The 25342-nt window shown below is 38.8% G+C and overlaps 3 protein-coding genes across 6 annotated transcripts in view; 1 reads left to right on the forward strand and 2 right to left on the reverse strand.

The window, feature by feature from the left end:
- LOC122559053 (putative uncharacterized protein C3orf49) overlaps positions 1 to 25342 on the forward strand; it is a 115549-nt gene that overhangs the window by 55801 nt on the left and 34406 nt on the right. The window lies entirely within an intron of this gene.
- On the reverse strand, positions 159 to 14158 carry LOC122559259 (protocadherin-19-like). Its single transcript, XM_043708640.1, has 6 exons — positions 14099 to 14158; positions 12331 to 12422; positions 10828 to 10919; positions 7368 to 7475; positions 217 to 280; positions 159 to 176 (listed from the first exon to the last, which is right to left on the reverse strand). Exons 1-6 carry the CDS (start codon positions 14118 to 14120, stop codon positions 159 to 161), a joined length of 396 nt encoding a protein of 131 aa, XP_043564575.1. The 5' UTR covers positions 14121 to 14158.
- The window catches only part of LOC122559260, a 47224-nt gene continuing 36633 nt past the window's right edge, over positions 14752 to 25342 (reverse strand). The window contains exons 3-6 of the mRNA XM_043708641.1: positions 20863 to 20925; positions 18659 to 18861; positions 15694 to 15927; positions 14752 to 14823 (exon numbers count right to left, since the gene is read on the reverse strand). Coding sequence (XP_043564576.1) covers positions 14752 to 14823; positions 15694 to 15927; positions 18659 to 18861; positions 20863 to 20925 — 572 coding nt within the window. The remainder of the gene's footprint in view (positions 14824 to 15693; positions 15928 to 18658; positions 18862 to 20862; positions 20926 to 25342) is intronic.

Below are 25342 nucleotides of genomic sequence, written 5' to 3' on the forward strand. Positions count from 1 at the left end.
ATTGTTCTTAGAATGCTAATCAGTACTTTTAGACCACAAACCCAAATTCAGAATGGCAATCATCAATTACTGGCATAACTTACTTTTATCAACGGCAAAATAATTGCTTGCAGGTTCGAGTTGGTAAGTGATGTCACCCATATCATCAGCATCGGTAGCTATGCAAGTTGCAATGACTGTTCCAACTGCAAGCTCTTCATCTAAGTCTATAATTGCTGTCTGCCCCGTGTCCGATGTTTCTCCAAAATCAGTTTCTTTGCCATTAATCCTATTTTTGAAACTACATAATATAAAGTTAGTCAGACTGCAACAAAGGAAAGCACGGCTCATTTTAAAGCCGCATATTAATACACGATGTTTTTAATTTTTCACCACTCTGCAACATGGTCCATGATAAGCCTCAATGATAATATCAATCCCTTAGACCATATACTGGGTTTACTGATTTAAAAGATAAAATAGTGTACAGAGGAACCTTGATGATCTGGCATTCGATTATCCGAATATTGGATTATCCAGCAAGATCCCAAGGTCCCGATGCTTGGCTAAACTGTGTTATCCGGCATTCGATTATCCAGAATTCAATTAACCAAACAAAATACTCCCCGCCCATGTCCTTCAGATAATCGAGGTTCCTCTCTACATGAAAACTAATCTTGACTATCTGCATGCAATGCATTTTCAGAACCAAATAATAAATTGACTTGATACACAACTGTTCTTTGCAGTTTGTCTCTTAGAAATTAACCATAAAAGGTAAAGTCACTATGGCCCTATTAGATAATATGGCTTGTCTTCAATTAGAGGGAGATGACTGGTGGTGGTTTAACCTGAAGATCACCACACCTCAGACAAGGGAGGGGTTAAGAGGGAAGTCCTTCACAGTAACCTCAGCTATTGCAGGATTGAACCCATGCTATTCGTGTCACTTTGCCTCGCAAACCAGCTGGCCAGCTGAGTGACTTAACCTGAGTGAGGCAGGAAATTTTGCTGGCAATTTAATTGCTCAGTTTCCAGCAGAAGACTGAGGCCGCCTTTGGCCCCCAATTGCACTCTGCCTCTCAGCTTCCCTACTTTTCCAAAAAAAGTTTACAGATTGCAAATACAGGTAGTTCTTCTATAACACAATGGTTGTGTTCTTGTGCGACTTCGCATACAAAAATCGAATTTTAGAAACAGCACTTAAAGTGTTGGCGATGTAATCGTCTTACAGCCAACACACGTTTTAAAAGTTTGTACTTTAGAAACAGTGTCGCCAATTTGTCAATCATGTTACAGTGAATTTGCATTAACAAAACACATGTTATAGCACCATGCCTGTACCAGGCTTGGGAGAATAGGGCAGCTGATGGTTACTCAATAAAATTTCAATTTGTGTGCAGATAAGGTTTAGAACAGTGTTTCACAAGAGTAAAGGAGAGTTTAGGTCAAACATAAACTTCCCTTCTCTTCTTGCCCATACCATCTCACCCTCAGAAAGGGAAGTGAAAACTTACTGTCAAAGGCCTCTTTAGTTGCGAACCCTATTGTGAAGGATTTCACCTGAAAGCAAAGGTGACAGGACCCAAATCTGTATACTTAATGACTCCGCCAGATTTGGATTGCTGGCTTAGCGATTTGCTCAGAAATATTATTAAGAATCAAAAATCTGAGGAATCAGATAGCACAAGTCATTTAAATGAACTTTAATTAATTACCGAGCCAGTTTCTGCCAAGTGGGCAGAATTAAAATTCACACTGAGGTGATTCTAGAGATAAGAAGAAGGCAAGGGATAAGTCAAGCGAATAATTTGTAGTGAATCACATACTGTACCTGAAGAGGCTGGAATATTATCCCTGAGCCTCAAACTATGCCAACCATCATGCTGCACAGTCTCCTATCAAATCCAGGAGAGGTGGTGACTGTCAATGAGCTCTGTCCCACAGTAAACCATGTCCTTCAATGCACTATTGTCTCCCAACCTTATATATTGAGCTGCTCCCCTTTTACAATTATTGTTCCCTCTGCATCCCAGCATGCTGTTTCCAACCCCACACTTGACCTGCACAACTTCTCTCCACTGCAGTGGCTGATGCTAAATTCCAATTCCCAGGATTTACCATGGGCCACACCCCTGATCGACTTGGATGGACAGCCCCAGTTGAGGAGTGGCTGGGTCCTGACTGATATCTGTGTAGTTTTGACTGAAATAACAAATCCCCATACTGGTTGCACTGGACCTGCAGACTGTGTCCTATTCCCTGGAGTGCAGTAGTACAGACTCCCTGGGGCTAAATGTTCCAAGTGGCTAATTGACAATATCAGACAAGCCCGTATTCTGAGATCAGACATTGCCTTTGTTGCACGAGTAGCTCTTGATTGAAGGCTGTTTTGCATGACATGACTAAGGATTACTCCTTTTTGACTTTGAAACACGGCCACATGGCTGATTCGCCTTCAGTGTGTTTATTGTGTAAACACCAATATCCTATAATCAAATTTACAGATGATACTGAAATATGTGACAAAGTAAGCTGCAATAAAGGAACAGACATTTATAATGGATATAGATCAATTAGGTGAATGGACCAAAATTTGGCAGATACAGTTTAACGTGGATTAGTGTGAGGTTAACCATTTTGATCAGAATAATAAAAAAGGTAATCATCATTTAAATAGAAAGAAACTTCAAAATGTTTTGGTACAAGTGGATCTGGGTGTCCTTGCCCATGAGTCACAGAAAGCTAGTATGCAGGTACAACAGGCAATAAGGAGGACAAATGGGAATTTTGGCATTCATTGCAAAGGGAATAGACATAAAAATAGGTTAGTATACAAAGCACTCATAAGATTGTATCTATATCAATGACATGCTTCTAGCATGTGTTGGGAATCCTGATTATGTCCAAAACAGCAATTCTCCTGCTCCTCGGATGCTGCCTGACCTTCTGTGCTTTTCCAGCACCACACCCTCAACTCTAACCTCCAGCATCTGCAGTCCTCACTTTCTCCTCCTGATTCCCATTGTGAGGCAATCTAAAACGAGAGGTTATAATTTTTGGCTAAAGGAAGGTAAATTTAAACAGAGATTAGGATGAATCACTTCTCTCAAAGAGTTGTGAATCTGTGGAATTCACTACTCAAAGGTGCAGTGGATTCCAAGACATTGAATAAAATTAAGGAAGAGAGACAGATTTTTAATTAGTTATGGGTTAAAGGACTATGGGGAGCAGGCACGCAGGCAAGTGGAGTGGAGGTCAAGATGAGGTCAACCATAAGTGCATTAAATGGCGGAGTAGGTTCAAGGGATTGAATTGCATTATACTATTCCTATATCTTATGTTCTTCTGTAAGGCTTCAGCACATGCTAGAAGCATGACATTGATGTAGAACTGCGCCATACAGCAACATGTCTATCCATTTGACCGATCACTGCTGACAGTTAAGACAATCTAGGAGAAAGTGAGGACTGCATATGCTGGAGATCAGAGCTTAAAAATGTGTTGCTGAAAAAGCGCAGCAGGTCAGGCAGCATCAAAGGAGAAGGAGAATCGACGTTTTGGGCATAAGCCCTTCTTCAGGAATGAAAACGTCGATTCTCCTTCTCCTTTGATGCTGCCTGACCTGCTGCGCTTTTCCAGCAACACATTTTTAAGCTAAGACAATCTGCTTGGTTTTGAGTCTGCACTCAATCGTTCAGCAAGATAGAAGGACTGTGAGCCTTTAAGCTCTGCTGGAGGGTACAAATGCAGAAGAGGTAAAGGCAAGGCAGAGTTACTACAAACATCCCAGCGGGCACAAAGTGAGTGGCCATGAAGCGAGCAAGCGAGGAGTGCTGAGATGTATCCTGGTCTAATTCATGAAATGGGCAGTTGTCTCCTGGTAGTTGAGAGTGTGGTGCTGGAAAAGCATAGCAGGTCAGACAGCATCTGAGAAGCAACAGAATTGAATTTTTCGGCATAAGCCCTTCATCAGGAACGAGGCTTGTGGGCTGAGGGGCTGAGAGATAAATGGAAGGGGAGTGGGATTGGAGGGAAGGTCGCTGAGAATGCAATAGGTAGATGAAGGTGAGGGAGAAGGTGATAGGTCAGAGAGGAAATAGAGTAGATAGCTGGGTAAAGTGATGGACAGCTCAGGAAGGTGGTGCTGAGTTGGAGGCTTGGGACTGGGATAGTGGTGGGGGAGGGAAACTGTTGAAATCCACATTGATCCCATGTGGTTGCAGGGTCCCAATGCGGAATATGAAGCATTCTTCCTCCAGGCATCGGGTGGTAACGATTTAGCAATGCAGGAGGCCCAGGACCTCTCATTGGGAGGGGGTGTTGAACTGTTCAGCCACAGGGCGGTGGGGTTGCTTGGTGCGGGTTGCCTCCTAGCAGTAGCATTACAATGAAAGGGTATTTCCCTCCAATATGTGATACTGAAGTAGAAAGCCGTTAGTGGGTCAGGGATGTGCCATGATGAAGTGGTGAGGCTGGTGCACATCTGATGTCAACTTCTATTGAGAGGGCTGTTGCAGGTATTCACTGCCTGTGTGGAGCATGCCCTGAGATGGTTGGAACTGCTGTCCCAGATGGAAGCTCAGAGGAGCAAGCAGTGAGCTGCATTGTCACTTCTGATTTCTATCCAGCGCCTGGGAGAATAGCAAAGTTTATATCAGAGGTGAGATTAGGCACTAATGGCATGCCAATGTTTATTTTTGCTGCTCACTAGTGCGATTTTCACCTCACCATTCAAAATTTGATTGCAGAAAGGCATTTGGTATGCTTTCCTTTATTGGCCAGAGCATTGAGTATAGGAGTTGGGAGGCCATGTTGCGGCTGTACAGGACATTGGTTAGGCCACTTTTGGAATATTGCATGAAATTCTGGTCACCCTCCTATCAAAATGATGTTGTGAAATTTGAAAGTGTTCAGAAAATATTTACAAGGATGTGCCAGGGTTGGAGGATTTGAGCAATAAGGAGAGGCTGAATAGGCTGAGGCTGTTTTCCCTGGAACATTGGAACTGAGGGGTGACCTAATAGAGGTTTAAAAAATCATGACAGGCATGGATAGGATAAACTGACATGGTCTTTTCGCTGGGGTGGGGTAGTCCAGAACTAGAGGGCATAGGTTAGGGTAAGAGGGAAATATATAAATGGGATGTATGGGACAACATTTTCACGCAGAGGATGGTGCATGTATGGAATGAGCTGCCAGAGGAAGTAGTGGAGGCTGGTACAATTACAGCATTTAAAAGACATCTGGATGGGTGTATGAATAGGAAGGGATTAGAGAGATATGGGCCAAGTGCTGGTAAATGGGACTATATTAGATTAGGATTCTGCTCGGCATAGACGAGTTGGACCGAGTTGTACATCGCTATGACTGTATGACTCTAATTGCATTTTTCTCAATAATAAAAATCTAATTTTTCCAATTTCATCATATTTTCCCAACTGTCTCATCGTTTCCCATATCATTCAAATCTGGGAAAATGTGACTCTATGATGTTTTAACAAAATTATTATTTGTGTTCATTGTCTGCAATCCAGTGAGGGTTTAGACAAAGCAGAACCCAACATGCCATTACTTACTGGAACCTCCTCCAGCACCACAACTCTCTGACATAAAAAATATAAATTACTAGAGAAATTCTATAGGTCTGGCTCTATCTGTGGAGAGAAAGCAGAGTTAATATTTAGGGTTCAGTGATCCTTAGTCAGAACTGATTGTAGCTAGGAAAAGGTTGGATATATGCTGAAACTGGGGTGGGGAGAGAGGGCAGGAGTAACTACTAGGTGGAGATGGAGCCCAGAGAGAGAGAATAGCAGTTGGGCAGAAAAAGCACTGAGTAATGGTCAGCCTGCTTCTTGTGCATGCACAATTATATTGCTTTATCATTGATTGGAATGGCTTGTCCACAGAGCTCCTGTTCTGTATCTTTGCTGCTCTTAATCCCTCAGCCTATTTTAAGATGCTCCCTAAAGGATTCTTCATGAACCAGCTCAGTGGTTAACATTGCTGCCTCACAGCGCCAGGAACAAATGTTTGATTGCAGTCTTGTAGAACAGTCTGTGTGGAGTTTGCACATTCTCCCTGTGACTGCATGGATTTCCTCCAGATACTCCGGTTTCCTCGCACAGTCCAAAAACATGCAGGTTACATGGATTGGTCATGCTAAATTGTCCATAGTGTCCAGGGATGTGCAGGCTAGGTGGATTGCAGGGTTACAGAATCTGGGTTGGATACTCTTTAGAGGGTCACTGTGGACTTGATGGGCTGACTGGCCTGCTTCCACACCGTAGGGATTCTATGATATGAAGCAAGTTTTTGGCCAGATGCTCTAATTTCATCTTAAGTGCCTAGGTATTACATTGTTCTTTACAGTGCTCCTATGAAGTACCTTGGAACATTTTCTTACATAAAAGGGACCACATAAATTAAAGTTGCTATTGAGACCTTGATAATTCATCTGCTCCAGTATAAATTTAACATAAAACTTAAAAACATTTGGTGCTAAAGAGAACTTGAAATTTTACTCCCTGATAAAGAGAAGCACCCCAGCAGCAAAAACCAGGCACACAAAACTTCTTGTGATTTGATGAGATAAACAAATTAAACACTGCCTGGCTGCAGAGTGGACCAGAACGCAATCCTCTCAGCCAGGAAGAAAGATGATTCAAAGCTTATATGCAATGAGTTTTACATAATAGTCATTAGCTGCAAGACAAAGCCACCCAAAAGCTCAATGTTCATTAGTATTTGAATGTTACAAGGAGTATTCAATTGTGTATAATTATGAAACATGGGATTTGCTTTGGCCATGTATTCAGCATGTTCTTCTGAGATTGTGTGATATGAACATTATTAAGCTGGCATGGGTTAAACTTCATCTTACCTCTAACCAGAGCTGTAATGCGTTTGGGAAATCTGGATACAAAAAAGTTGGAGAATTTTCAATGCTCAGCACAGCCATTCTTCATTTTAACCAGAACAAAAGAAGAAACATCCTCCAGCTTAAAATGTAACTAAATAGACTATTTGCTAACTTGAGACTTATCATCAGAACAATGACCAGTTGAAATTTCAACATTGAAAGCTCATGGGAATTTCCAAAATGTTTAACCTCAGTCATTCTTAACCAAACATGTTTCTCCTTATTCCAGTTGAAGGGATAATGGGGCCAATTTTGACACAGCAGTCCTGCCACCAGCCAGCCTCGCCAGTTAACTTGAAAATTTAGGTGCAAACTGCAGACTGTGTCCACATGATTAATTTCAATGGTAGGCAGCACTTGAACTTCTGAAACATGCTATTGTTCAATCATTTTGCTTTCCAATAGTACAGTCCAGTAAAATACACCACAATATGCAATGCAGTTCATAAATTAATTGGACACTTACATGCACGACAATACTGGAGTATTGTCATTGACGTTGGTGATGAACACTTTCACAGTTCCAACAATGAACAAAGCATTTGTGTCCTCCACCTTCACTGATAACAAATAGCTTCAAATGATAATGACTTGCATTAGTTATACAGAAATGTGGTTAATAATCGATGTAGAGTAATTGGCATTTGAGAATAGTATTGAAATACATATTAATGTTTATTTCTACTTGTAGCGTTCTCTCTCTCTCGAGAGGTTGTCCCAATCACTCAGCATGTCTATTTTTTTTGTAAATTCTTGCTCCTATCTGCTCAGCACGTTGAATATGGATGTACAATTGTATTCCTTTGTCCACGTTCTTGAGATACAAGGAATAATGCTGAGCTCTCTCTCTCTCTCTCTCTCTCTCTCTCGAGAGAGAGAGAGAGAGAGAGAGAGAGAGAGAGAGAGCTCAGCATTATTCCTTGTATCTCAAGAACGTGGACAAAGGAATACAATTGTACATCCATATTCAACGTGCTGAGCAGATAGGAGCAAGAATTTACAAAAAAAATAGACATGCTGAGTGATTGGGACAACCTACACCAGATATGATTTGGAGATGCGGTGTTGGACTGAGGTGTACAAAGTTAAAAATCACACAACACCAGGTTATAGTCCAAAAGGTTTAATTGGAAGCACTAGCTTTCAGAGCGGCGTTCAGGACACCACCTGATGAAGGAGCGGCGCTCCGAAAGCTAGTGCTTCCAATTAAACCTGTTGGACAATAACCTGATGTTGTATGATTTTTAACTTTGTACACCAGATAAGAATCAATGTTGAGAAGTGTAATGTACTTTTTGCTCCAAGAATTACAACAATATCTTCTTAATGGCAGTAGATTAGGAACTGTAAAGGAGCCAACAGATTTGTGTATCTCAACAGATAATCCCAGAAAAATATCTTACAATATTAAAAGTCATCAAAAGTGTAATAAACCTGTCTTTGGAGTGGGGACCTGGTGAGGGTGCATCATGAAAATCAGCTTCCTGAAGTTCATCTCAGAATGCTGGTGCCTCTGGAACAACAAGTGCTGTCAGGGAGCAGAGAATGGGAAACCCTCTCACCAGGGTGATAAATTCCTTAAGGAAATTGTTAGTCTATTCAATGGATATTCGAGTTCATAGTTTCTTTTACCAAATCCAATAGTCTAGTGCATAGCTGTCAGGCTTACCACAGGGTCAAAAAAGGTTTATAGAGTCATAGAATCGTCAAGTCATAAGTTTTCCAAAATACACTAGTCCCACTTGCCTCTAATCCTCTAAACCTTTCCTATTCATGTACCTGTTCAAAAGTTTTTAAAAATGTTTTAACTGTAACTGCATCTACCACTTCCTCTGGCAGTTCATTCCACATACAAACCACCATCTGTGTGGAAAAGTTGCCCCTCAGGTCCCTTTAACATCTTTCTCTTCTCACCCTAAAAAATGACCTCTAGAATTGAACTCCCCTACCCTCGGAAAAATAAACCTTTGCTATTCACTTTATCTGTGCCCCTCATGATGTTATAAGGCTCTATAAGGTCATCCCTCAAATTCCTACAATCCAATGAAAAAAGGTTTCAGCCTATCCATCCTCTCCTTATACCTCAAACCCTCCAGTCCAGGCAACATCCTTGTAAATCTTTTCTAAATCGTCTCCAAGTTAATAATACAAATGATTTTGATGGGCCAAATGACTCCAGACAGATGCCTACTTTAGTCCCTGTTTCTGGGAGGATACTGGCATGTCCCAATGTAGCTACCACCTGCCTTTGCTGCTGACAGCAGACAGTCAGTTCCTGCCTCCTGTAGGAGCTTGGCGCCACTCACTGAGTACCAAATTTACCTCCTGACAGATTTGAACATTTAAATTTTAAAAATAACATTGCAAGAGTGCCACAGTTGAGGCACTAGCTTATGACCTGGAGTTCACCCAGGTCTTTGGTTCCCAAACACACTATGAAAATGTGACCCATAAAATGTTGGCCTTTATTTCTTAGCATGCAGCATTAAATAAAGAGAAACGTCCTGTCGTATCAGTCCTATGATATTCCCCAAGTATGAAGTATTATAGCAAGGAAGCCAACTATTTTATAACCTGTTGACAAATTTTTTAAATATTTCCTTGATACTTTGCTTTATTTCCAGCAAAGCACTATCTGTCAACAAAATTAACCAGACTTTTGTGGGAAAGTATTCAGGCAAACAAGGTTTACAGTTTACCATTATTCAAACAACATAAGCTAACTATCATGTCCACACAGAGCATTATACTGTAGCTGACAAGGCCTTCAACATTCATCTAGACATTACTAATCAAGTAATGCATTCTTTTCTGCATGTCCTCCGGCAGATTGCAAAGATTGCCTTCACTTCTTGTCTATATTTTCTCCCACAACTACTCAACATGGTTATTCTCTATCTCATAGAGGCATTTCTCTGTTTTCTCACCCCAAATATAGGAGAGAGAAGCAATTCGCAACCATCGAGTACTCTAGTATAATGTCAGTACAAGCCTTCCAAATTTTGTTTTGAGATCTACAGCTTCCAAGCTACTCTAGACGCTATGTTCCAGGTGAAATCATGCACTGGAGTTCCTTTCTGATGAAAAATTATATTTGAAACATAACACATTGGGCAAGGTTTTGGCTTTGGAATCAGGACTGCAATTTGAAACCAACTGGGAGATCCTTGCCTACACAAAATATATCTCCCACCATCCTCTGGATTTATCTCCTCATGTCACTAAAAATCTTGCCCATTATTTCACTACATAGAAACTGATTAATCTGCTGAGTATTTTCTGTATTCCTTTCTTCTTGTTTTAGATTTATAACATTTACAACATTTTTGATTTTGCTCCCCTTCACTATAAACCATTATATATTAAGTTGGGTAGAATAGAACATCAGAAATTTGCCCTTTACACTCAGTTTTCAATTTCACTTCATTAAAATTGAACTGTTATTAATTTTTGCCCTTGTTCAGCTTTATGGAAGCAAAATAAACTTGATTCAAATTGTTGACATTCTTCATTTTAGACTGAACTACACCAAATGATCTTGTGAGCAGGTTAGAAACAGAGATGTCATTGATTTAAAGTTAAATAGAAAGCAGGCTAAAACTTGAATCAGTTTCACAGCTATTAATTTCAATTCTTGAATAAATGACAATAGAGAAATTAGAATGGAAACGACTCTAGCCTATGCACTAAGTGTGTGGGTGCAACCCTTTGTCTTTGTGACTGAGCTCACTCCACTTCTTCTAAGTATCTCTATTAATTTCAGCATGCAATATCTCCGTCACATTACTCCATGAAACCATGAATTTAAATAGATAGTTAATGTTTAAGATATCTTGTAGAAACTATGATAAGATGTTTATGAATATAAATTCATTTTTATATAAAAACAAATCAAAGTAAATCATATTAAATTATACTCAGTTTACCTCCTTGTTGAATTTTCATAATCAAGAATGTTGGCTACAGATATTGAACCAACCAAATCTATCTGAAAGTCTGTGATGCCTGAGAGTGAATACTGTTGAAAAAAAAGTTAACATTTCTGAAAGAAAGAAATTCTGAAACATACACATTAACTGTCTTAAGTAAAACTAGTTCACAGATGCAGAAAAAATATGAGGGGTGGAAGGTTGGAAAATAGGCAAGTAGAAGGTTACTTTGGAGGAGGCTCCGTGCAAATATTAAGTGAAAGGTATTTCCGTGGCATATATAGCTGTAGGCTGCACTCTCAGTGTTAGTCTTGTTCTTCAATGGCATTATCTAGGAGAAATCCAGATGCTGTCCTTTCTGCATGGGAGCTAGTTGCCTTCATGTTTCAGAGGGTATCAAAATGGATTTGTCTTTAGTTTGGGGTATGGAACGGGAAGGAATTGTCAACATTTTTACTTCAACATGAGAGGAACATCTGATTTCAATTCAGCACCTTTCAATTTTCAGGCCTTTCTCCTGTTTGCATGTCTTCTGTTATTTTTTCCCAATATTTGCTAAATTATTCTCACTTCTGGAGATTCACATGATCTTTCCATTGCCTGAAATTACATCCAAGCTAACAGGCACTTGATTTGTTTCCTGAGACATTTGCTCAGATCTTTTCATTTTTGGCAATCACTATTTTCCAAACTTTTATTAATATATACTTTTATTATTCATGTGTTTTATAGGATTATTTCTCTGTGGGTCATATTTAGCCATGGTTTCAGTTGTCAACCTGTGCCCTTTTTTTCGTATGGGTTAACTTTCTTCCCAATTTTGATTACAGGGCTATATATGTTGCTAATTTTGTCTGAGATCTTTGTGCTTCTTGAATAGTATTATTTTCTGTTGCAATTATCCAGAGCTGATTTGGTATTTATTACGATTGACAGGATGTCATGGAGTGCTAGATAACATCACATTATGCTACAGCACCATCTACAGATGCAGTAACTTCCAAAACTAGTTGCCATTTTAATACATTAAGTCATTAAATACAGGAAACCCTGCTTGAAGCTATTACAATTAGATTTAAATCTTTTTTTTAAAATGACTTGCATAAACATCACAATCTGACAACAGATGAAATGCCCAGTGTTTATTTGTAAAATAATCTTAATATCAGCATTGTGGTCATGATTAAAAAAATCAGTTGTTAGTGTTGCAATATTTTGCATTATTATTCAAGTCATAGCTTTTTAAAATAAAATGCAGTTCAGCTATAATTTCAGAATTAAAAAGATGAAGTTGTTCTGCAGTCTTTTAGATTTATTTTGTCCCTAAATCAGGAAGGAGGGAAGTAATTGTGAAATGATGGGACTGTTCGTAGCAGTCTATTTGCCCACCAATTTGATGTTGACACTTCCTTAAGTTGGGAAACTGCTCCCTTCCTCAGGGCTTGCAACCATACCCTAATAGGAAAAACATTTTTTTAAGCAAACAATATTCTGACTTACTGTTAATGCATCATTTTCGTCTGGATCCTTTGCTGCAACTTTATATATTGGTGTATTGACAGCAGTGTTTTCTGCGATGTAAACCTCAACATCTGCAACATAGAATGAATTTCAAAGCTTGGAAACATAGTCTTCTCTGTTTAGGAGCACAGGGAAGATATCTCCTGTGTCACAACATCATTATTAGGTTTTGTTCCAAATATCTTTGTTATATATATATATGGAGCACAAGGAAGCAATCTTCCTTAAGTATCAGTTATGGTTTTCTGGTTTGTCAACAGTAGCTGGAAAGTTCCCTGTGAAATATTAACAGATGAATGCTTAACCTATACTTGCATAAGATTCTTTTGTCTACTATCAACAATCCGTTTACATTAAACAGGTCAATCTTTCTATTATGTGTGGACAAATTAATTTGATATAAAAATGTGATGCAAGAAAATGGTTGAGTTGATTAATATCCACACATTTTAGACAGGGTTTTGTTTAATGCACTGCTTAATGTAGAGTTGTTTTATTACTTTGATCTAAAAAAATTCTGACTTCAGTAAGCTATGGGATGTAATATTTATGTAGCTAGGATAAAAATTGTCTATCTTTTTCACCATTCCTCGTTTCCACAAACAGGACTTCTTGTTCTGCATATTATTCTCAGGTTGAATTGATGGACTGATGAACTGCTCCCAGCCATTGTCAATGCCACTTTGTAAAAACGTTGCTAGGAAACACTGAAAAGCCACTGGCTGTAAATCACTGTCCTGTGTAGGTGTTACGTGACTTATACTTGATAATTTGACTAATAATCTGACTGTGGCATTTTTATGATTTTTTGATATATACTTTACAGGGTTAATGTTTGCAAATTTATGGTCATGATGGAAGTCTTTAGTAAGCAGCTTACGGGATTGTTATAACCTCTTTCTGGACTGCATTTCCATTTAGCAAGCATTACACTTAGAGACCAACATACTACTATATTGTCCTCTAAATGGGCATTCAGGCATTCCTGTACTTCCATACATCAATATTCTGTGAAATCTTTTACAGAGCTCATTTAATTTTTGTTTTCATTTGCTGATAGTAATGAAAAATGGAGCAAATCTTTATTTATAAATACATTTTGGCATCACAACGCTTCTTGAGCCAGTTTTATTGGTTGCACATTTTATTGGCATATTGATAAATCTCTGAGCTGTTGCCACCTTTTCACTTCTGTTCATGTATTTTTGATAGGTACAGGTTTAAAGGCATATTGAGCAAAGCTCTGGGATACAGGCTGAAGGGAATAAATGGCTTACACTTATTGCTATGGTCTTATACTCAACTTATATAAAAATTCTTCTCCAACATTCACTTCTTAGTCAAAGTAGTCCATTCTGGATGGCAATTTCTTCTGGTCAAATTTGTTGCAAAATCACAAATGAACAATTATGATTTTATTACAGCTAGCAAATACTTTTAGTAGAGTCTCAGATTGACCGCTCAATCATTTTTTAAGATATAAATCAACTTTCAAGAAATTGAGAGGTATTCCCACTGACATTAGGACCCATTAAATTCTCTAGCCAGCTACTATTATTATCACAAACCATAGAGTTGAAAATTTGAAATGGTTAGTAAATTAAACAGACATAAAATGAAACACTGACTGAAACAAACTAAAATGAAACACTTCGCACAGAAGGGCAGGTCTCTAGCTCACACTGGACCAGGCTGCAGTGCAGATTTGCTCACTCACTCTCCTAGCACGCATTCACTTAGCACTTACCTAGATGCTCACAGCCTTGCATTGACTTTTGCACTTTATCCTCTCAGCCACAGTTTAAAAGATCACAGTTCTGTGTTGCTATTCAGTGCAGACACAAAGCCAGGCAGTTTGTCATTGCTAGTCTTTCACCATCCACCAAGGAAGGGGACATCTGCTGTCCAGCAGATTGCTCCCTCAATCTCACAGCTGCAACGTGTACCAGCAGTTTATGCAGCAAACACACTGTATGTGTAATAAACAAATGACATGTTTTAAAGTCTAAGGGGAGTGGTCCTCCTTGAGGTCCAGGGAAACACTTGTTGGTCAGGTGGTCCTGGCATAGTATGACATCAGTCCTGAGGCTTGGACAAGGTCATTTGGTCACTTTGGGCAATCAGGTTCAATATCCTTCCTTTTTAAAGTAGTGGTGAGTATTTCCAGCTACATTGAGTGGAAAAAAATGGATTTGCATCAGACAAGAAGGCTGCCATAAGGGGGTGATGGGTAGTTAGTGGCATGTGTTTGAGATGATTATGTGTGAAAATTCACTAGGACTCTCAGACAGAAATTTTCCTTGAAGCTCAATGAAAATTATGCTTACCCTGCAGATGAACACTTTAACAGCATACAAAAAAAAATGTACTCCTACAAAATATCATTTTGGGTGATATGAATTAAGCTCCTACAACAAATATCTGCCCTGAATTTGCAGCATTCTGTAGTAATCTTCCATCTGCAATACACGTCTTTAAAATGGAAAGAAATTTCCAGAAATTATGATGTCAGTGATGTGAACAATTATTAACAATAATGTGGATACAAGGTAACATCATTTCTTGAGACTTTTTCACTACATCACCTTGCCAAAAAGGTTGGAAATCTAACTGTTCTATCTCCTTCCCATTAAAATCAGTGGTGAGATTGAGTTTACTGAAATAACATCAGTGATCACCACAACCACTCAGACCTTTACAGGATGATGCTGAAGGGCTCAGAACCAGTACTCAATCACTCAGTGGGTTGCCTGAGGGCTAAATTTGTTCTTGGAACTTAATTGGAATCTTAAACCTCAATTAAGCAATGAAATAAATGTTTTGACAGGCAGACATGATCTGGTTTTCTGCCAACCACTATTTTTCTAATGTAATTTATTGAACTGTTGTCCTGATGGGGTTTGTGAATTGTAAGTGGCAAAGAAATATGGCTGAAAATTACAGACAGTGCATGAAATAATCCTCTGCACATGAATTTATTCTTCATATGATGTATATATTTATATTGTTTTAATAAAAACTCAGTGAAATTAATCTAGCCTCACTGTTCAATCCATACAGACTGCAACTCATCCATATGTTATCTGGTCAAAGTCATTGCTCCCAAATACATCTCTGTTTAGAAACCTGTTGTTTATTCTGTGTCAGGTCATGGTATCTCTGATATTCTATTGGATATGAGGAACATCACACCCAATTTGCTACTGTGTTTTTTTGTATTGTATTTTAACCACTTGTGATATAAATTTTCCATTGTAATATTGGGCAGCACAACCATTTAATTTAAAGCATTCTTCACTGACATTATTACTGCAATGAATTCCAAGCCATTGTAATGTATACCTTTTTCAACAGGCTGTCGTTGCTAGCTGAGACAGATTTACCATAGATACTTCGAAATACATATATACCTTTTTCACCCAAAGGTCCCAGAAAGACAGGCGGTTCATTTACATCAAGAATATTTATTATGATGGTCTGAGAGGCAGAGCTATCCTTTTCATCTTTAACAAGCAATTGAAGGGTGTATCGTGAAGTGGTTTCAAAATCCAGCTTTGGACTGTTGGTTGTCACTAACTATTGAAAAGGAAAAGCATAGCAACAAAAAATAAATCAGTGCATAATGCAGAAGGATCGAGTAATTATCTACTTCACCACTAAAGATTACAGACAGTCACTCCTTCTGATTAGTTAACACAATTTAGAAAATCTCTGATGTTGTCAGTTTGTCCTCTGTCTTCCTATTAAAGCTTCATGGCTTCATTCTCTAACTCTCAATTCTAATTCTTCGATTTTTGATCATTTAGTTAGAATATTTCCATTTTGATTCAGATAGGAATTGAGGTGCAATGGCAAAATAATGGCTACCAAGTGGCATGGCCAGAAATCCTAATGTTGGGAGAATGAACATGCTTTAATCAGTCCCCCTCCTATTAACAAAGTCACTATTTTCTGTGGGAATTTCATTAACAGGCCATCTCTTGAACATTTTCTAATTTGTGCAATATATGTAGCTGTCAGGCTTTTTATCCGTTGCATGGAAGCATGAAAGAATTTTAGAAGAGATGTAACTTACAAAGTACTTTTGTTTGCTTTAATGTTTTCAATTTAGCCATCTGTGAAATTTGTAGTTTTAAGGTCAAATTGTTTATATGGAGGATTTATGGGCTCTCGAATACAATTAAGCCAATTTTTTTATAGTAGGACTTGTGAGTTCATATTTTCACAAAGTCAATAATGGATGGAAGATAGAGAATGGAGAGTGGACGATAAACGAAAGGGTTGGGTGGGGAATAGTTTGGGTGGGAGGCCTGGGTGGGTGAGAGGGATGGGGTGAAAACATTTTTTTAACACATTCATTCTTTCAAATTAATTTAAATGCATTTTGAGGCCTTCTCAATACAGCTTAATGTTTGAAGTTTATCCATGAGGAAATCAAGGATCATGTACTTAGGAATGGAGGAAGACCTTTCAACTTGCCCACTCTAGAATTATCCCATCTCCAATTCCACCTCAGGTTTACTCAATTGGGTCCAGGACTCACATTCTGGTGAATTATGACCATTGACATCACAAAATCACAGTCCCCCAGAAGTCTGAAGATGCAATCCCAATTCCCCACTTCCAGGGGAAAATTGGGCCATCAGTCTTAGTTTTCCTACTCTCTAACTTTCAGTGCTACTCTGTATACTCTCGAATGATTAATCCCAATTTCTGTATTATCCAGCTATCATAGAGGTATTTTAACTTTTCAAACCCACTGAAAGTTGGGCAGACCTATTAGAATGTAAGAATCTCCTGACAGGTTTCCCAACTCTGAAATCAGCCTAATTGATAGTTTTGGCTTCCAGCCAGGCAGGGAATAGTGGAGAAGAGGTATCACTATCAGGCAGATTCAGACACAAATCTGGAGTAGGAATTCTGACCATGAATACCATTTCCTGATCTCAAGGAAGGATCCAATTCTTGATTCCATAGAGTCTGGTCAGAGGCTATGTGCTGTTGTGTTGCACCACGTGATTCAATCACCTTGATACTGTTCCCTAAGGACTGAACATCACTCTGTGAAGTTTATTGGCAGATGGGGAAGTCAGTAAATAGAACTAACTTTGGTTTTGATTTTATTCATAATTTTTCTATATTGATGTGCATTGTATAAAATCTCAAAATTGCATGAAAATCTTAGATTTAGTTTACTTTTATTTGTGATCCACCAGTCACCTTTCTTGAATGAGAGAGCAGCTCTATGGCGGTAGGACTAATGTGACTTTATCTTTACCTAATCGTTGGGTCAGTATAATTATTTAATGTTTCTTGTTGTGATCGATCTGCAGAAACACGATATACACATATTGTTTCAACCTTCCTTTCCTTTAAATCTTGCATTTCTCTTTAATATTTAAGTTATATCATTTTGAGCTATAGGGAGAGGCTGAATAAGCTGTGACTATTTTCCCTAGGGCATCAGAAGCTGAGGGGTGACCTTACAGAGGTTTATAAAATCATGAGGGGCATGGGTAGGATAAATAGACAAAGTCTTTTCCCTGGGGTGGGCGAGTCCAAAACTAGAGGGCATAGGTTTAAAATGAGAGGGGAAAGATTTAAAGGGGCAACTTTTTCAGGTAGAGGGTGTTGTGTGTATGGAATGAGCTGCCAGAGGAAGTGGTGGAGGTTGGTACAATTACAGCATTTAAAAAGCATCTGGATGGGTACATGAATAGGAAGGGTTAAGAGGGATATGGGCCAAATGCTGGCAAGTGGGGCAAGATTAATTTAGCAAATCCGGTCAGCATGGATGAGTTGCAATGAGGATCTGTTTCCATGCTGTACATCTCCATGACTCTACTTGTGTCACTATGAAACAGAAGTATCTTACCTGGCTCTTGGTGATACTGATATGCAACTTAGATCAATGTAATAATATTTCCAAACTGTGAGGAAATGCCATGTGATCACACCTCCAAGAATACATCAGACAAGAGTTCACAATTCCAAATAACCAGGAGTCAGAATGACACTGAAGAAACTGGGAACCAGACTGAGACTGAACAAACTGTGGAAATTCATAACTTCAACAAACCTGCAGCATTTCTCCAAAGTATTTCTATGAAAGTAAAAAACCGTACTAAATATCATTTTATCTCTCAGATTATATTTTAATGTTCAAATTTGTAAGCAATTATTGCTCAGACAAATAACTAAAAAGATACATAAATTTATATTCTTAAAGTCTTGCTTTTTAGATTCTGCAATTTTATAAAGTAATCTATACACAGAAACTCTAGAAAGTAAGTGCTTTAAAACTTACATCCCACATATTTGTTGTATTTGGAATTATATCAAATGGATATTGAGCAGGATCAGCATTAATGATTACTGGACCACCAATTAATTTATCTCCTGCAGGCAAAGCAACTGTAATTGTAGTGAGTAGATGATGGATTTTTGCATCTTCTTGAAGGTTAAGATTCAATGGGTTCACACCAGAAATAGTTGGTGCACAATGAGTACCTGGATGAAGGAAAAATTTCAAAGTCAAATTTCACAGAGAATATGATATTTTTTAGGGTTAGCAACTTAATTCTAAAAATATTTCTTTTTCACTGATTTCATGAATTGGGTTAGGATTACAGGTCATGTATTGGGTCATTAGGTTAGGATGACATGGGAGAAAGGACATTGAATAACAGCTGTGTGGGTGAGGAAGTAGAGTGTCAGCTGGTCAAGGTGGGAGAATGGTGGATGGGTGAAGCAGGGGAGTGGCAGAAGGATCAAGGTCGTGTGACAAGTGGCGATGGGTTAGGGTGACAGTTGGGTGCATAAGGAAATAGGATGGCAGGTGAGTAGAAAGACAAGGTGGCAAGTGGATGGGTAGATTATAAGTTGGGTCAGGGAGTTAGTTGTGTTGTGGTGGGATGTGATCAGGTCAGGACATATTAGGAACAGAGGAACAGGAATATTCCTTTCAGCGCCTCAAGCCTGCTCCAATATTCAGTGAGGTAATGGCTGATATGTGACCTAACCCCACATACCTGTCTTAAGCCAATATCCCTTTTCTTAACAAAATCTGACCTATCTCAGATTTAAAATTAACAACCAAACTAGTCTCCATTGCCATTTGTGGAATAGACAAGAAGCGCTGGAATCCAAGGTAGACAAGCAGGAGACTGGACGAACACAGCAAGCCAGGCAGCATCAGGAGGTGCATTTTGTGGAAGAGAGTTCCAAATATCTACCACCTCTTGTTATAGGAGTGCTTCCTACCATCTCTCTTTAACAGTCTGGCCCTAATTCTCAGACTATGTCCCTGAGTTCAAGAATCCCCAACCAGTGGAAATAGTTTATCTTCATCTACCCTGTCTTTTCTTGTTAATATCTTGACGACATTGATCAGATCATCCCTTAACCTTTTAAGTTTTAGAGAGAACAGGCCTAATTTGTGTAATCTCTCCACATAGCTTAACACTGAAGTCCAAGTGTCATTGGGTACTTGAGGGGATATTTGAGAGTGTAGTTGGATGAAGCTGGTGGGTTGTCCAGTCATGTCAGTGTAGTAAAGTGTAGGGAGCCAAGTTGCGCTCTGAGGCTTAGTCGTGTGGGAAATGTCAGTTTGGGCCATCAGTTAGGTAGGGTCAGTGGGTAGTTGTGGAGTTGGGAGATAATTTGGTCAGGGGTTAGTTAGGGGAGGGAGCAATCAGTTCAGGCAGCAGTCAGACAGTGTTCAGTCTGGAGTCAGGGAATTCAGAATTTTAGTTAAACATGGTTTTTATCTATCTAATTTTCCTGAGTAGCCACGCATATACATGAGTTAGAAACCTCAAAAGCCTTCAATTCTAACTCAAAGTTAGAGGATATTTGCTCATGGGATTTGTTTGTAAACTCCCAGACAATTTCCACTGTCCATGCATTAAGACTACTATATGGTCTCAATGCACATCTTTGGGGGCATGCCCAGTCTCCAACCATCAGGAGACCAGAAGATCTGGTCCCTTATTATCTATTTCCTAACAATATCTTTGAATTATTTAATAAGCATATCATTGCAATAAATAATTAGTATGCAGCTTTCACCGGGAGATCAACTGAAATGTATTGTTAAACGTATTGCATACAGCAGCTAGAGTAAAACAAGGGAATCAAGTTATTAAAACCTTTCATAAATTGTAAAAAATCATTGTCCTTTTCTGTTGCTTGAAACATAATCCTATTACCTAAGGCACTTTAAAATCTTTATACTATTTTACCATTTTAAATAATTATTACTGACATATGTATCGTGCTCCATATATGTTCCATTTGTTAATTTTTTTAAAATGGGTAAAATATTACATCTTAATTTGTTAGAAACGCTAACCTGTCAATGATTCAAATAAAAAGAAGACAGACAAAGTTTTCCACATTTTCTTCAAAGTGTGCGGGATAGAGCAGCAAATGACTTTTGCTCATGAAGTTTGTAGTTTCTCTCCTATGAGGACGTATGTTTGATAGCTTTGTTTGGAATTCAAATCTTACCTCGTCTCCAGGTGTCCAACACAAACATTGACTGGTTACACCTCCAAAACCTTACAGTGACATCTGTGGAAAGCAGAAATTCAATCACGGACTTATAAAAGCTACCTTATTTGCGTTCAGCCTAAACGTAATTCAATCCATGTGTTAAGAAATATGATATTCCAAACCGCAGCATTTTCCATGCTTCCAACCATACTCCAATGTCTGATTTATACACCTCAAATCTGTTACAGCTTTTTCCCAAACTGCTTGAAGAGGAAACATGACAAGCTCAGAAAAGATCACATTTAAGAGGGGATTTTCTTAAAGCTATGGACACCAGTGTAATGAAATGCAACAGATTTCCTGATTGACAATTGACATAGTAGTGCAGGAGGTGGTGGTGAGAGGTGGTTGGCTTCTATAGCCCTGCAAGAATAGGAAACATGATGAGTAGGGCCACTGAATGAGGGGGGAGCTGAAATGTGATCCTTCTGATGACAGGTTGAGAAGCAGAGATTCAGGCAACGTTGTGTTGTGGCATAAATCAGGCTTTATATTGTACTGTAGTGGATTCCCTCTTGTGTTTTTTTTATTATTGTAAAACCATTTTTAAAATTCAGTCCACCTTCAAGATCAGGTTAGTGGTGCACAAGGTTTTTGTGCACCTGTTTGACCAATGTTCAAAAGTAGCTCAATTTGAGCATACCTTGTCAGAAAAATTAGGCTGTATCATTCTTTAGAGGGTTACAGCCTTGACGTTTAGCAAAATTAACACCTCTTCTGAAGAAGTATTTTCCTGCTTTGCCCTTCCATTGCTTCATTATGATGCTGTCGGGTCTAATGAAATACAGGTAAGGATAAAGAGTTGAAAAGTTTGAGTTGTTTTTCATCAGACAGGAACGTAAAGTTACAGGAGTAAGTCAGAAATGTGAAAATGTGAAAAAATTGAGGCAGATGGAAACAAATTGGTCCCTGTGGCAGAGTCCACGACAAGAGGCCATAGATTAAACAGACTTGATTTTCAGCTGAAGTAAGATTTGTCCAGCCATCCACAGGCCCATTGTGCTGAAAATGTATTCTTTATTTGCTTCGAATAGGAGAGATGTTGATTTGACTGAATTGACAACTTGAAAATTCTGAAGGGTTGATGAAGTACATGCAGTTAAAATATTCACCTTTGTCATAGAGAAATAAAAACTGGCCAAGGCATTGCCCAAAGCAGAAATGGTTAGAAATTTTCAAGAAGTGCAATATGTCAGGAATTGGTTGGGTAAATCTAACTTATTTTTAAGAGAGGAATAAGAAAGACATTGGAACTTAAGTATAAAATGGCTGTATAGCTTTGAGATTTTGTAAAGGAAATTGCACACTTTTTAGAAAGCAAACAGTGTATTTAGGATGATGTATATTGATCTTCAAAGGAACAAAAAGGAAAAGTTAAGAGAAGTATTGACAAGTACTCTTGTCAGTGTACTGTAATGCAAACTAGTCTTGATTTTGAAGTGAAAAGAACTCACATCAACTCAGAACTATATATTGTAACTGTACAGTATTTTGATAAACACATTTGAATTCCACTTCATATGTCTGTCATGGTTTAAATAAAGTCAGCAAATCTGCTGTGAAAATGACTTCCTCAGAAGTTGATCACATAGTATCAGTCTCCAATTGACTTGGCAAATTTTAAATGCATTCACTGTCCCAGAAGAGCTAATCTTCTGCTACAAGAACACCTCTGGCAAAAGGAAATTGCTTGACATCAATCATTCTTATCCCTGAGCAATTGCCCAGAAAAGCTCTCAACATTAGAGCAAAATCATATCCTTCAATTCCTCCACAATGATAACACATAAAGTAACATGTACATTATCATAGTCTATTACATAATAATAATTATAATTATACCAAGAACACATATAATTTCAGTTGTCTTCACAGTTTAACAGGGTTACATATTGATTCACATGTCATGCTAATGGCCTCCAATAGGTCTCACAACACTGGTTGACATTGTAAAGATATACATAAATATTTATGTGGTTATCATGAAGTTTTCTTAAATCAGCTGACCCAAGGAGGAAGCTCTGAATTGAGCACATACTACACCGTGGCAAAAGGATCCTTGGGCTGTGGAAAAATTTAATCAGCCACTGACGTCTGAATAAAGGTAGAAGTGGAATATTTTAATGCAGGTAAACATGATATTTTAAACAAATAACCATTTATGTTGTATACTTATAATTCAAGTTAAATCATTAAAGAGGACTTTTTTTCAATTACATCCTCTTTTCTACAAATTGAATATAAAAAGTTTACATTTATTTAGCTCCTAACTACCTCTCTCACAAGCACATTCAATGCATTTTACAAGCAAGAAGTGAACTGCTGTGACTATAGTAAACCAGTAATCACTTTGTAGATAGCAAGAGCCCATAAAGAATAGGTAGATAAACAACTAGTTCGTCTGCTTTGGAGTTACTGGCTGAGGAATCAATATTGCCCAGATCATCAGAAAGACTGTCAACTCTCCTTTAAATTGGAGACTATGATCCTTACTGTCCAGCTGGATGGGTGGAACAGCTTCATAATTATCATGTGACAATAAGGGGAGTTGTACTACCTGACTGTCTGCCTCTCTTCTGTGGTTATGACTGTACTGAGGGGTTCCTAACTGACAAACTGCACAGAAGAGCAGAACTTTCCTGGGGGCTTCGGATCCTGATTTTGGGACCAAATAGAGGACCTGCACTCACCAAATTTGACAGCCAACAGCCACAAAACCTAAACAGCACCCCTGAAAGAGAGTTGGGTGCTGCAGAGGTACGTTGGGGAACTGCAAAATCAAAGTATCTTTGGGTAGGTAATTAGAAATAATAAGTTCAAGATGGCCATAGAGGAAAATTCCTACTCAATGAAGGGGAAAAATACATTGGGGCTATGAAACATGCCTTTCCCACTGAAGGCTGCTTCATGCGATCATGGAGCCTATTGCTGTGATGGCACCCTCGGTTGTCACAGAGACGCTACTTTCTTGAAGGCCCCTGTGGAGTAGGCAGATGATTCAGGCACCACTCTACCTCCTGCTCACCACTTCCCCAGCTGTGTCAAGGAAACATCCCGATGTGGTCCTCACTTTTTCACTCGACCCTCTGCCCCTATTTCTATGACTCTCAGTTCAGTAAAATTCAGGCTGCAGTGACAGGTGAGATTGTGGCTCTGATATTAATCTGAAGAAGGCTCTGTGCTAAGGATGAGGAGAGCAGTGGAACTGCATAAGGAAATCTGGGAGGTCAACTAAATGGTTTAAAGTTTGCAATCACAGCTGAATTGTTCCAATTTGTTTTGATTTCTTGTTATGCACCTTCTAACTATAGATTGAGAATAATACAAACCCATGTGGTTTGAACTCAGTGACAAATAAAGAGTGAAGGCATAAGTGTAAATTGGAGGTATTCAGGACGAATGGTAGTCATAGAGTATGAGGAGGACTAAAAGTAATGATGCCCAAGTGGAATTTCTACCAGGAATAGTTAGGAGGAGTAGGGGGATTGTCACTTCAGCCAAGGACATAAAAAACCCTGAGACTCTCACTAAGTAACTATTATTAGAGGTCATGATGTGGTGGTCCTATTAGATGTAACCTGGTGTTGTATGATTTTTAGCACGGTTGGAGATGGCTGAGAAGTTGGGCGCAGCAAGAACACTGTTTTCAGGTCATTCTTGTAATGTAGGAAGTGGTTTAATGCCCAAACCAGAGAAGGAAAAGTTCAGCTATATGCTGTATTTTTAGCTACCGCCACCTTCCCCACCTTCAATGCTTTTGTTCTTGTTCAGTCACTGTCCGCAGGCTCTCAACTTGCAGAAGCTCTCAGTTTCCTTCCATTTTTACTCTTTTTTTAAATAAGCAATGGTGGTTTAGAAAGCCTGTGTTGGAACATGATAATAAAAGTAAAGGTCAATGGAAATTTATCCAAATATCATTACCAAGGGCAAAGATGCACCCTATTCTCTGCTAACAGGTCACTAAAAGCATAGATTATGCTGATGGACTCTGCATGCTCCCACTCCATGGGCAACTGAGTGTGGACATAACCATAAAAGAGAGTCAAACAGTCAGGTACTATGACTCCCTTTATCAACTGTGTCTGGACCTGTTGATGTTCAGCTTGGCCAGACCCCTTCCTCCAGTTTCCACACACTTAATCACCTTCCCATTTAATCAATCTATGTTGATACTCTAATCCTTATTCAATGTGACGCATTAGCCTCATGGTCAAGTACACTGTTTCGACTGGCTGAGTGCCTCACCTTTGCTCTCTCATTGATCTGTTTTCTCCCCATTGTAAAAGAAGTGATTGCAAAATTGCAAGATTTTGAACTGGTCACTGCAAGTGATTGAGTTCACAGATGTACACAGGTAAGTGCCAAACCTGCATCCTTCTTGGTCAGGGATGGAGAGGTAGGAAGCTCACAGATAGTTGGTGATAGATAGGATGAT

Source organism: Chiloscyllium plagiosum, chromosome 18, assembly GCF_004010195.1.
Source record: "Chiloscyllium plagiosum isolate BGI_BamShark_2017 chromosome 18, ASM401019v2, whole genome shotgun sequence".
NCBI lineage: Eukaryota > Metazoa > Chordata > Chondrichthyes > Orectolobiformes > Hemiscylliidae > Chiloscyllium > Chiloscyllium plagiosum.

What these genes read in the sequence shown, in the direction of transcription:
- LOC122559259 (XM_043708640.1), bottom strand. Translation starts at nt 14,120, where the DNA reads ATGCAAGGCTGTGAGCATCTAG. An exon ending in GCAAGGCTGTGAGCATCTAG is followed by an intron (nt 12,423 to 14,098) that starts GTAAGTGCTAAG and finishes TCTATGTTGCAG; the next exon opens with ATGTTGAGGTTTACATCGCA. An exon ending in ACGAAAATGATGCATTAACA is followed by an intron (nt 10,920 to 12,330) that starts GTAAGTCAGAAT and finishes TTTTTTCAACAG; the next exon opens with TATTCACTCTCAGGCATCAC.